Source organism: Mustelus asterias, chromosome 15 (genome assembly GCF_964213995.1).
Source record: "Mustelus asterias chromosome 15, sMusAst1.hap1.1, whole genome shotgun sequence".
NCBI classification, from domain to species: domain Eukaryota; kingdom Metazoa; phylum Chordata; class Chondrichthyes; order Carcharhiniformes; family Triakidae; genus Mustelus; species Mustelus asterias.
Genome location: NC_135815.1, coordinates 17,642,520 through 17,654,776, shown reverse-complemented (window position 1 = coordinate 17,654,776; position 12,257 = coordinate 17,642,520). Strand labels below are relative to the sequence as shown.

The 12,257-nt window shown below is 40.2% G+C and overlaps 1 protein-coding gene across 1 annotated transcript in view; it reads left to right on the top strand.

The window, feature by feature from the left end:
• Positions 1-12,257, top strand: part of slc30a6 (solute carrier family 30 member 6) — a 70,370-nt gene that overhangs the window by 21,420 nt on the left and 36,693 nt on the right. Inside the window, exons 4-7 of the mRNA XM_078229583.1 lie at positions 448-496; positions 5,937-6,056; positions 8,062-8,164; positions 8,697-8,744. Of these exons, the coding sequence (XP_078085709.1) occupies positions 448-496; positions 5,937-6,056; positions 8,062-8,164; positions 8,697-8,744 (320 nt within the window). The remainder of the gene's footprint in view (positions 1-447; positions 497-5,936; positions 6,057-8,061; positions 8,165-8,696; positions 8,745-12,257) is intronic.

The window sequence follows — 12,257 nt, the reverse complement described above, 5'->3', positions numbered from 1 at the left end:
GAGCACTTAAAAACAGAAAGTAGAAAAGAAGAAAACATCTAATTCCTTAACCTGAAGTGATAAGGATTGCATTGAGTAAACATTGCAGTAAACATTAATAGTCTTTTCAGGTAGTGCTCGCCAATGTATATCCTTCCATTATATGTGGGTGATGATTTCATTAGAATAAGGATTATTCCATGCAATTCAATGGCAGGCATTTGAAAAGCTGGCAGATTCTTGATGTTTTCTTTTTGCCAATAGTTGTGTTATAATCAATTGATCTTTGTTCAGTCAACCGCAACTGGAAATAAATATTTTCTGTAGTACTGGAAAACCAAAACAAATGATTTGTTGTAGGAAAGTAAAAGCACAGCGTCTTGGATTCAATCTGAAGTTCTTCAGGGTGTTAGTTAGCAGACAACAATAGGAAAATAAATCTAATGGGTCTTTCCACTGTCTTTGCAGCTGCTAGTACAAGTTGGCTCCAGGAACATGTTGCTGATCTAAGCCGAAGGTAAGTGTGATTTAGAAATAATAACAAATATTTGCTGAAAATTCACAGCAGGTCTGGCAGCATCTGTGGGGAGAAACTCAGTTACCATTTCATATCCATGACCTTTCGTCAATTCAGTGCAAGCAGTTGAGACATTGATAGGTACTTGATGTTCACCATTATTGAATTTTATCGGCATGTATGATTGCAAACAAGCTATATAATAAAACTGCTTTTGAGGGAGAGAAAATAGTTATGGTTAATCACAGTTGTGTTGTAATCAATAGCTTTCTCCCCAGTTAGTTACAGCAGGAAAGGAATATTCCTCTATTATCGCTCAAAACTAACCCTCAAAGATTGACTGACCCTTTTTACCGTTTTCTCTTTGGGTAAATTCTTGCTGCAGCACATTGTACCACATGAGACATAAACAGGTCAGCGCGCTGTGTATGTGTACTTGACGCTAGTTCACTTGGCACTAATTTTCTTTCCCTTTCTAATAAGCCAATTGCAGACGTAGATTGTTTTGTTACATGAAAGAGAGGGCCAGAGACATGAATAACTGATAAGCCTGCTGGCCAGAATCTCGCATCTGAATCTGCTGGAGAGAATGCTGGTTGCTCTGTCCAGTCCACAACAGGACAGAGCTGTACTAATGTTAGCTATGAACAGAGTGCCAGGGCCTCTGGTGAACAGCCTGCAAAAAAAAAACTAAAATCAGGAACAAAGCCGTATAAAGTTGAGTTCTTTTTTGAGTAATGGTTTTGTCAACTGTGCCAATACAAACCAGGATGCAAAGCCCATGTGTGTTATATGTGGGGAAATACTGGCAAATGTTTAAAATCTTCGAAATTGCAAAGACATCTGAAGACTAAGCACAGCAATCTGGAGAACAAACCTTTGGATTTTTTTTCAAAGGATGCAGCAAGAACTGAAATCATCAGCTCAAGTTCTTAGAAATTTAACATAGAATGGCAAAGCACAGTTAGCCTTTTATAGGGTAGCTTACTGCATAGCGCATGGTATCCGAGAAATTAATTCTCCCTGTCGCATAAGATATGGTTTGCATGATCTTCGATGAGAAGTCACCTGAAAAACTGAAACGCATTCTGCTTTGTGATGTGTGTCGTCAAATTTGTGATATTGCTGAGAATTTAGAAGTACAGCTTATTTCTCAGTTAAAATTAGCGGAGGTTTCTCAATACAACTGGATGAAAGTACAGACGTTACAGATTGTGCAACCTAATTAGTTTACTTTAAGTATGTTTGGCGCAATGAATTTGTTGAGGATTTGTTGTGCTGCTTGACATTACCGATTAGCATAACTAGTGCACAGATCTTTTAAGCATTGAATAGTTACGTGGTTGTAAAGTACGGACTCAACTGGGTTAATTGCAAAGGAGTCGTAAGCGATGGGGCAGCCAACATGACTGGGGAAAAGAAGTAGAGTTATAAAAGGATTAAAGAGGCAGCTGGTCAGAACATTGGAATCATTACTTTATTCACTGCGAAGCACTGGAATCAAGAGGAATTGCATCCAATCTTGAAGTGGTATTGAGAGGAACTGTGAAAGTCATGAATTTCATTAAACGCAGTGCACTCAATACCTGGCTTTTTGAGGCTCTGTGTTCTGAAATGGGGCCTGAGCGCGCACATTTATTTTTCCACACATAGGTACATTGGCTGTCAAGGGGTCATGTGCTTGGTAGAGTTTACAAACTGAGATATGAAATATACACTTTCCTCCTTGAGAAATTGTTCCCTCTGACGAATTTGTTTGGGGGCGAAAATTGGATTTTAACTCTATCTTACCGAGCAGACATCTTTTTGATGCTAAATGAACTGAACCTAAAATTGCAAGGAAAGGATGATTTTTTTCGGCATTGGCACAAATAGATGCTTGCCAAAAGTCACTGTACATTTGGCAAGTGTGACTAAAAAGCGTCAACTACTAAATGTTTCTCACACTGCCATGACACTTTGAAGAAAAGGTGGTGATAAGGAAACTGTCAATAAGCTGATGAGCCTTATTCAGTTGCATTTTGCTACATTGATCAACAGTTTGTTGTTACTTTCCAGAGGACAATTTGAAAAAGAGGTGGGTGAAAAATTGCTTTGAGTTCACGACCTCAGAGTCAGTTACTAACTTGCAGCTGACTCCAAATGAGGAGACTGAGTTGCTGCACCTGACCTGTGACAGCCCATTAAATACACACCATAGGTCTGTGAGATTGTCATCATTCTGGATTAGTATCTCCCAGGAATATTCAGTGCTGAGTAAAACAAGCATTTTATTGCTATTGCTCTTCACAACAACCTTCATGTGCGAGGTGGGATTTTCATTTTCACAAAGATAAAAACAGCACGAAGGAACCAGCTGAACTCTGCACCTGACCTGTGCATTGCCCCCTCATCCCATGAACCTGATTGAAGTGAAATCGTGAGGAGCAAGCAGGCTCACCTGCCACATTAAGTAGTAAGGAAACGTGGTGTGGGTCACGAGGATGGCCATTTGGTCAAAGGTGTCTGGAAAAAACACTTGAAAAACATTCTTTTAGTTGTAGAGGTCACGGGTTTGAAAGGTAGTGCCAAAGGAGCCTTGGTGAATTGCTGCAGTGCATCTTTTAGATGGTACACACTGCTGCCACTGAGATTCAGTGGTGGAGGTGGTGGGTGGGGTGGTTGTAAGTGGGTTGCTTTGTCCTGGATGGTGTCCAGCTTCTTGAGTGTTGGAGCTGCACTCAGCCAGACAAGTGGAGAGTATTTCATCACACTCAAACTTGTAAATGGTGGAAAGGCTATGGGAGAATTCCTAGCCTCTGACCTGTTCTTCTAGCCACAGTATTTATATGGCTGGTCCAGTTCCATTTTTGGCCAATGGTAACACCCAGAATATTGATAGTAGGGAATCCAGTGATGATAATGAATGTCAAATAAGATGGTTAGTTCTCTCTAGTTGGAGATGGTCATTGCCTGGCATTTGTTCCTTACCACATTATCCCAAGCCTTAATATTGTCCTGTTCCTGCTGTCTATGGACACAGGCTACTTCAGCATCTGTGAAGTCACAAATGGTGCTGAACATTGTGCAATTATCAGTGAACATCCCACCTTCTGACCTTGTGACAGAGGGAAGACCATTGAAGCATCTGAAAATGATAGGGTTTAGGACATTACCCTGAGGAACTCCTGTAGTGTTGTCCTGTGGCTGAGATAATTAATGTCCAAAAACTGCAACCATCTTACTTTGCGCTAGGTATGACTCCAGTAAGTGGGGAGCGCCCCCCCCCCCCCCCCCCCGGATTCCCATTGACTTCAGTTTTGTTCAAGCTCCTTGATGCCACAAAAATGCACCCTTGATGTTGAGGACAGTCACTCTCACTTCAGCTCTTGAATTCAGCTCTTTTGTCCATGTTTGGACCAAGGTTGTAATAAGGTCAGGAGCTGAATGGCCATGATTGAACCCAAACTGAGTGTCTGTGAGAAGGTTATTGCTGAATAAATGCCACTTGATAACACTGTCAATAAAGCCTTCCATCATTTTGCTGATGATCAAAAGTTGGCTGATGGGTTGATGATTGGTGGGCTTGAATTTGTCCTGGTTTTGTGGGCAGGTCATAACTGAGAAAAATTCCCTGTTGCCTGATAGATGCCAATGTTGTCGCTCTGCTGGAACAGTTTAGCAAGGGGTGCAGCAAGTTCTGGAGCACAAGTCCTAGTGCTATTGCTGGAATGTTATCAGGGCACAGTGTTATTGCCTTCAGCCATTTCTTGATATTGCATGGAGTGAATCAAATTGTTGGAAGACTGGGATCTGTGATGCTGGGAACCTCAGGAGGAGGCCGAGATGCATCACCCAACCCAGCACTTGCTGAAGATGGTTGTAAATGCTTCAGCCTTATCTTTTGTACTGATGTGTCATTGAGGATGGGGATATTTGTGGAGCTTTCCCCAGCTGTTAATTGTTTAATTGTCCACCACCGATTCACAAGATTCATATTTGAGAGCTTGTGAGGGTAGTTGAGGGGTGTTATCAAGATGGTTAGGTTTGCTAGTGCAGGTAATTTGAGCAGAATCCCTGCAGCCATTTTAAGCCTGGTGTAAAGTCTCCCTGCCACAAAAGAAATCATTGTGAAGAAGGGTGTAATTTAAGCCATCTTCAAAACCCAAATTAAATACCCTGATCTTACTACAAGATGCTAAATTAGAAGTTTTTGAAGTAAATGAAAGGTAATTGTTGCTGTAATTTGTTCTTTCCTCACAATCTGACAGATTGATATGATTTAGATAAAGAACCATGTTGAGTAGGGGCATACTGATCATGCAGTGTCCCTGTGGACTGCACTTTTACAAAACCACCTGCTAAAGATCAAACATTTGAGCAGTTTGTACTGTAATCTCAAACTCGCCTCATTGGCAAGAAAATAAACCTGTAGTTAAGAGAAATGCGATTTTCATGTCGGCCTCATTGATCTATGTTAACAGCTAGTATACATACACATAATACTATGTCAATATTTTCACTTGCCACAAATTTAACATGATCACATAATTGTTAAGCATGGATATCATTGTGTTGTAACAGCATGGAGCACAATAACCTTTAACATTTTAAGAACAGGAACAAAAAGTTGAATGTACGCATAATATATAATGTATGCTGCATGATACATAAAATAAATACCCTGGAGTAATTTCAAGGCTGTAATTTCATCGTTGTGCTCAGATAATTATAAAGCACTAAAGCTTCGCTGTTGAAATTTATTACATCATTGGATCAAATTACTACCTCTCAATCACACCCAGGGATCTGTGCATTGTTACCTTTGGGTTGGTTGGAGGGAGTCATACTGCAAAATGAATTTTTGTGCCATCTGTACAGGTATTAATCATTACCATCCATTTATACTTTATTATGAATTTTCAAGTCTTGCACAGTGCCAGGTTATAAATGCGTAGGTTGCAAGAAATAGGTAGGATAAAATGGAAGGGTTAAATCATTTAAAATGGCACAATATTTTGGCCGTTTGAGTACATTAGCTGCAGTGTAGTGGGACACAGTTTACCAACTTGTCTGCCACATTGTAGATTGCTGAATTTATCCACACTGGGAAGTGGGGAGCTGTCGCACTTTGCTGCAAAAGAGGGTAAATTCAGAACCAGTAACACTGTGGGCTATCCTTGCGCAACCTCTGGTGACTGTTTTCTAAATTAGAGCCCTTTGAATCTGTTACTTGGGATAATAAATGACATTGGGGGGGGGGGGGGGGGGGGCGGGGTGGAAAAGCAAATGCCTTTTAAAATTGTTATTTTGCGTCCATTAAAGTTGTTAAAAAGCAAAAATGGAAGATATCATACTTATGAAAGATGTCATACTTATGAAGAATTAACTGCCAAAAATTCTAAAACATAGTTTCAGGAATGGGTTGTTTCTAAGAATCCTAATTATGTTTTATTTTCAGTTTATGTGGAATAATTCCAAGTTTAAGCAGTATTTTGCTTCCTCGCATGAACCCATTTGTCCTAATAGACCTTGCAGGAGCATTGGCACTCTGCATCACCTATATGCTGATTGAAATAAAGTAAGTGACATGCACGAAGTTCTGTATTGTGTCTGATCTTCGGAAAATATTGAAGTTTAAAATTTTAAAAGTTAAAGTTTATTGGTGTCACAAGTGGGCTTACATTCACACCGCAATGAAGTTACTATGAAAATCCCCTAGTCGCCACTATCTGGCGCCTGTTTGGGTACACTGAGGGAGAGTTTAGCATGGCCAATGCACCTAACCAGAAAGTGCAATTAAGGTTCTGAATCAGAATTATGCTTCTCAATGTATTAAAATGCAAATAATACAATACATTATTCTTTGTCCTTGTTGACTTCTCAAACTGCGCTAATGCAGCTGATCAAGTTGTCTTGCTTCATGTTTCTCCTCCATTGGCCAGCTCCATGGAACTGCTCTTGCCTCTGGTTCTATGCAATGATATCAACCCATTTCATGCACAATTTTCTCTTTTCTACTCTGATCTGTTGCCTTTCATTCCCCTAGAGATGTATCCTTAGCTACTTCCAATTTTTCTGCCAGGTTCTGTTTTGCTGCATGCAGTGACGTTATCTGTAGGCAGGCTGGTGTCAGACTCACTGTCAATGGCACCCAGCTCTACTTCCAGCATTTCTTTTGTCCCCAGAGCCAGTTCTTTGCTTTTGGAGTTCTTTTTTGACATCATCATAGTTGAGTCAAATTCTACCAGCTGAACATCAAGAAGACTGAAGCCATAATTTTTGTTCTTTGTCATAAGCTCCATTCCCTTACCACTGACTTCATCCTCCTCCCTAATCATTTGATTAGAGTGAACCAAGCAATACAAAACTCGGCATTGTTATTGACCCTAAATTCAGCTTCAAACCCATGAGTTTGTTAATCACCAAGGCTGCTTATTTCCATCTGCATCTCAACTGCGATGTCTCCACAATCGAAACCCTCTGTTGCTGAGCGTCTCATCCACATTTTTGGCCTGATTATGGTTAAGTGCTTCTCTTAAACATACATGCGCTAATCATACCCAAGGATTGGTGAAACAATAATGGCAGTGATTGACAGCAGTTTAAGATACGCTTCTTCAATGGATTCATATTTCATCACAACATCTCCCTTTTTTCTAACTAAAGGTTTACTCTCAGAGAATCAAACTATTTACATAACAGCTAAAGAAAATTACTGTGTCTGAATAAATTATACAAAATAATTCACAAAGGACTGCTCAGTGTTTCTGGTTGTGATACTGTTCTGCTTTGGCATTTGTTTCATTACACTGCCATACCATTTGGTGTTTGTATGTCGTACATTTGTGGTTCTGGGCATATGCCTACAGTTTCTGCTGGATTTCATGTGCCATCAGTTGGATGTTGTTACTTATATCCCTGAATCCCTTTGCTCATCTATCCTATCTGTTTCTTATTTTCTAAAGTATAGGTCATGTTTCTATTTGTCTTACTAAAGTACATCAACTCGCATCTATCTATTTTTGAAATGCATTTATTACTTATCTGTTCAATCTGAGATTTTTGTAATGTTGACTTCTATTATTTTTCCATTTTTCCTCAGTATTAGTTACAACCTCCAGTTTGGTAACATCTGCCAATTCTGATATTGAGTTACTTGTTCTCGAGTCCAAATCATTAATATAAATTATGAATAACAGTGATCCCAGTCTGGAAAATTACTTACTCCCTTCCTCAAATCTGAATAGCTCTCCTTTACACCATAGCTTTTTCTCATCAATAATCTGTACTCTGACTCTGGCCACGTGTGTAGCTTACCCTGACCCTCACCCGAATTCCCTTCTTAAACTTCTCGACCTCTCCTTTGCTACCTGCACTTTTAAAAACTTTAAATAAAAACATGTTTCAACCAAGCTTTCATTCACCTTTCTTAACTGCCAACTTTGTGGCTCAGTATCTGCTCAACTCTATCTGTAGATTGCAACGTGTCATTTTTTAATGTTAAGGGTACTGTATAAATGCAAGTTGTTGATGCTTTTTAACTAGCCATGTATTGCCCACCTATTTTTTCCCTCTATTTTCAGTAATTATTTTGCAGTGGACACAGCCTCGGCTATAGCCATTGCTGTTATGACATTTGGCACCATGTATCCTATGAGTGTTTACAGTGGAAAAGTGCTACTTCAGGTAAGAGTCTTTTTTCATCATATCAAACTTTGGGGAATGGCAACACAGTCAATGATCATCAGTAAATCAAGTTAGGACTTCAGTAAAGCATAACTATAGGCATGCTGATTTTTCATGAGACTGCAGAGCAGATATTAAAGTGTTATGATAGAATACGTGAAATTGTCATACGGCATCCACTTGAACTGGGTACTTTGTTCTACCACACCCAGGTTGTGTTTGGAGAGAGAACTTGAATGATACAACAATGATGGTTACAGGTCTGACAGTAGACAGATCTGTTAGTAGTGATGAAAGGAACTTCACATAATGAATTTAGAGTTCTTATGTCAAACAACTATTTTCTTTTCTATTGTTGCATCAAGGGCAGTATCTGAGATTGTGGTGGCAAGTAACAAGGGATTGAAAATGAGGGAGGCAAAGTCATTCATTTTGTGAATAAATATATTTTCCGCATAAATAATCATAAATGAGAATACTGCTGTTCTTGCTCTGAGGTTCATAACATTACCATTTGACTTTATTTTTGCAGACAACACCTTCTCATGTGATTGGCCAGTTGGATAAACTTTTAAGAGAGGTATGTAATATTATCAAGTTAGTTAAGAATTACAGGTTTTGTTATTTTTTTCACGGGATGCGGGCATCACTGGGAAGATCAACATATGTTGCCCACCCCTAATTGCCCTTGAGAAAGCAGTGGTGAGTCACTTCTTGAACTACTGCTGTCCATCTGGTGCAGGTGTACCCACAGTGCTGCTGGAAAGGGTATTTCAGGATTTTGATCAGGCAACAGTGAATGAGCAGCAATAAAGTTTCAAGTCAGAATGATGTGCGTTTTGAGGGGGAAGTTCCAGGTGATGGTGTTCCCAGAATCTGTCTTCAAATAGTTCCTTTTACAGAATCATAGAATACCTACAGTGCAGAAGGAGGCCATTCGGCCCATCAAGTCTGCACTGACTCTCCGACAAAGCATGCCACCCAGGCCCTATCACCCCACTAATCCCCTAACTTACACATCTTGGGGCACTAAGGGGCAATTTATCATGGCCAATCCACCTAACCCGCACATCTTTGGATAATGGGAGGAAACCAGAGCATCCAGAGGAAACCCACACAGACACGGGGAGAATGTGCAAACTCCAAACAGCCACCTATGGCCGGAATTGAACCTGGCTATTGGTGCTGTGAGGCAGCAGTGCTAACCGTTGTGCAACTGTGCCACCCAAATTTAATGTAGCATAACATCCCGAGGTGCTTATCTGTACAAATCTCATGGGCCTGGCACTGCAAGACTGGCTAACACATTTATTTTCATTCCAACAGTGTGTTGGGAGGCAGTGGCATAATGGAATTGTTACTGGACTAGTAATCCAGAGAGCCAGGACAATTTCCTGGGGACCCGGGTTCAAATACCACCATGGCAGGTGGTGAAATTTGAATTCAATAAAAAAAATCTGGAATTAAAAGTCTAACAACATCTTCCCACACTTTCCGTATTCTTTAATTCCCTTCATTTCTCAAAATGTATTGACCTTTGTCTTGAATAAGCACCCACAGGTCTCTGGAATAGAGAATTCCAGTTGTGAAGAAATTTTTCCGGAGTCCAATCCTAAATGGCCCTAGCTAGAGAAAATGTTTTCTCACCACATATCCTGTCAAACCTGTTGAGAATTTTATGTTTGAAATTAGATAACCTTTCACCTGCTAAACTCCAGGAATTTCAGCTTGGTCTGCATAATCTCTTCTCTCAGAACGATCCCTTCATCCCAGGTACCAGTCTGGTGAACCTTCATTGTACTCTCGGACAAATAGGTTGGAGGTGATTCTCCCAAAAGAATTCGAAGTCGAATTCGCGGGGAAACTGGAGTAATTCATGCTGTGTTTTTTAGTGAGAGTTCAGACTAGAATCTCCTACACTATGTGCAATGCAGAGGCCTCCAGCCTTGGGCAGTGCTGGGGGCACAAGCTAGCACTGCCAGGGTGCCCATGCCCAGGGGGCACCGCCCGCAGCGGGATGGGAGAATAGCCCCCATTGTTACAATCACAGTTGATACTATTAGGCAAGTCAAGATGCCAGGTTGGAACATAGCTTGATAGATCCTAGCTTTTATTTTTTGTTTAGGAAAGTGGAAGGCAGGTACAGAGTCACAGACCTGTCGATGATCACAAGTTACAAAATCTATCTTGTACTCTAATGTTCTCAGCAAATACACAGTCCATGTAAATTGTGTGATCGGGCACAGCACCAAGTGGCAGCTGCCATCCAAACAACTTCTATGGATTTCTCATCAATTCCCCCAGATGCTTATCACACTGAGCCAATTGGTTTCACTGGAATTCCACGAGAGTTTCCAATTTTCATTCTTGAAGAACGCGCCTTGGAACCTTCCCCCAAACAATGCTTTCTCTCAGATGTCTTCACCAAGAATCCACCTCCAGGGTTCCAACCTCTCCTTCTGATATTCCTCCCCTGAATTGTCACGTGCATTCAAGCTTCACCTTTCACGCACTCTCTGATACCCAGCCGTGCCAATGGAACATCACTGCTTCTGGTCACCTTGGATCTCTGGATTCTTGCAAGCTGGCATCCCCAGGGCTGCATGTTGCAACCTTGTCTTTAACTTAGAGCCTCTCTCTCTGCTCCTCACTCTTGACTTCATTGAACAGGACCTTTTTTTTTCCAGATTCCTGTTCTTTATTCCTTTGACAAACTCTTCATGGAACTTGCTTCAGTCCCTTCTCCTGGTTTCTGGGATTTTCTTGGTTAGCTTCTGGAACTTGTTTTCTGTCCCCGACATATTGTCCTGTCTGCGCTGGCAGTGTCTGTGGAATCCTGTTTTTTCTGGGTTACCTTGTTCCAAATGACTCAAATTGCTTCTTGTTATCTCTGTGGACCCCGGTTTGCTGAGCGACAGCCTAGGTTTTTCATTCCCTTTGTTTGTTTTAGGGGTCGTAAAAATTTAACTGCAATGCAGGTATCTAAGCAAATCTACAACTTGCATGCTACTTTTAAAAGTGAAACTAAAACGGAAGAAATTTAAATTAAGTTTAAACTTAAAACTATAGGTTATGCCCAACACACACAAATATATAAATTACTTAAAACAATCTCGATTTCTTAACAATTCCTTTCCTTAGGTAAGGAAACCAAAACTGCACACTACTTCAAATGTGCCCTCACCAGTGCTCTGTATAACTGCCCTATGACTACTTTACTCTTTTTCTTACAAAGGGACGAGTGTAACATTTTGCTTTCCTAAATTCGTGCTGTACCTGCATGTTTACTTTCTCTGATTCATGTACAAGGACGCCACCCCCCTAATATGCCTTAGAACATCCTAATGTCATGAAAAATGACATGTAAATATAAATTGTTCTTTTAAGACATTAGTTTAAGCTAATAAGACTAGCAGTGTAAATTGCCTGAGAAACTATTATGGAAATATTTAATTTCAGTGTCAAATCTTAGTTCTTTTGAGACCTAGAACTTGAAGTTCTGAATATGATGTAAATATCCCAATAGTATGAAGAAAACATTGAATTCATTGTTCTCAGAAAGCATTGATTCAAGAGCATTGATTCATCGGGAGCATCCTAGTAACAGCACTGGACTCCCAGCCATGTGGTTTTATGTTAAATCCAAACTTCAACTTCAATGTGCTGCTTTTGCATTGAAAAAGACTTTCTGGCCCACATCCAGATTGCAGGATGGAGTGTCTTGTGACAACATGTCTGTGCTTCATGCGAGATGAGCGTTCGTGTTATAGGGCAGTATTCTGCATTCCTGACTAAAGGAGGAAGTGTGACAGCACAAAAACAAGCCTGAAGCAGGGAAAGGGACGCATTGGCTGACAGCTTTATTTTACTTTTTCACTGCTAGACATATTATTTTTGTTCCCATGTCGAACATGAATCTTTTGAAATTGTAGTAAGAGGAATAAGCTAGTTTGACAGCAGTGTACATAGATAATTTAATCTTTGGAAACCAAAAGATATTCATTTTTTTGTAAGCTTACATATGCAGATAACTTGTCAAGTTTACAGTGAAATATTAAAAGATAACCTGATCTTGGTTTGTTTGTTGTTTAGA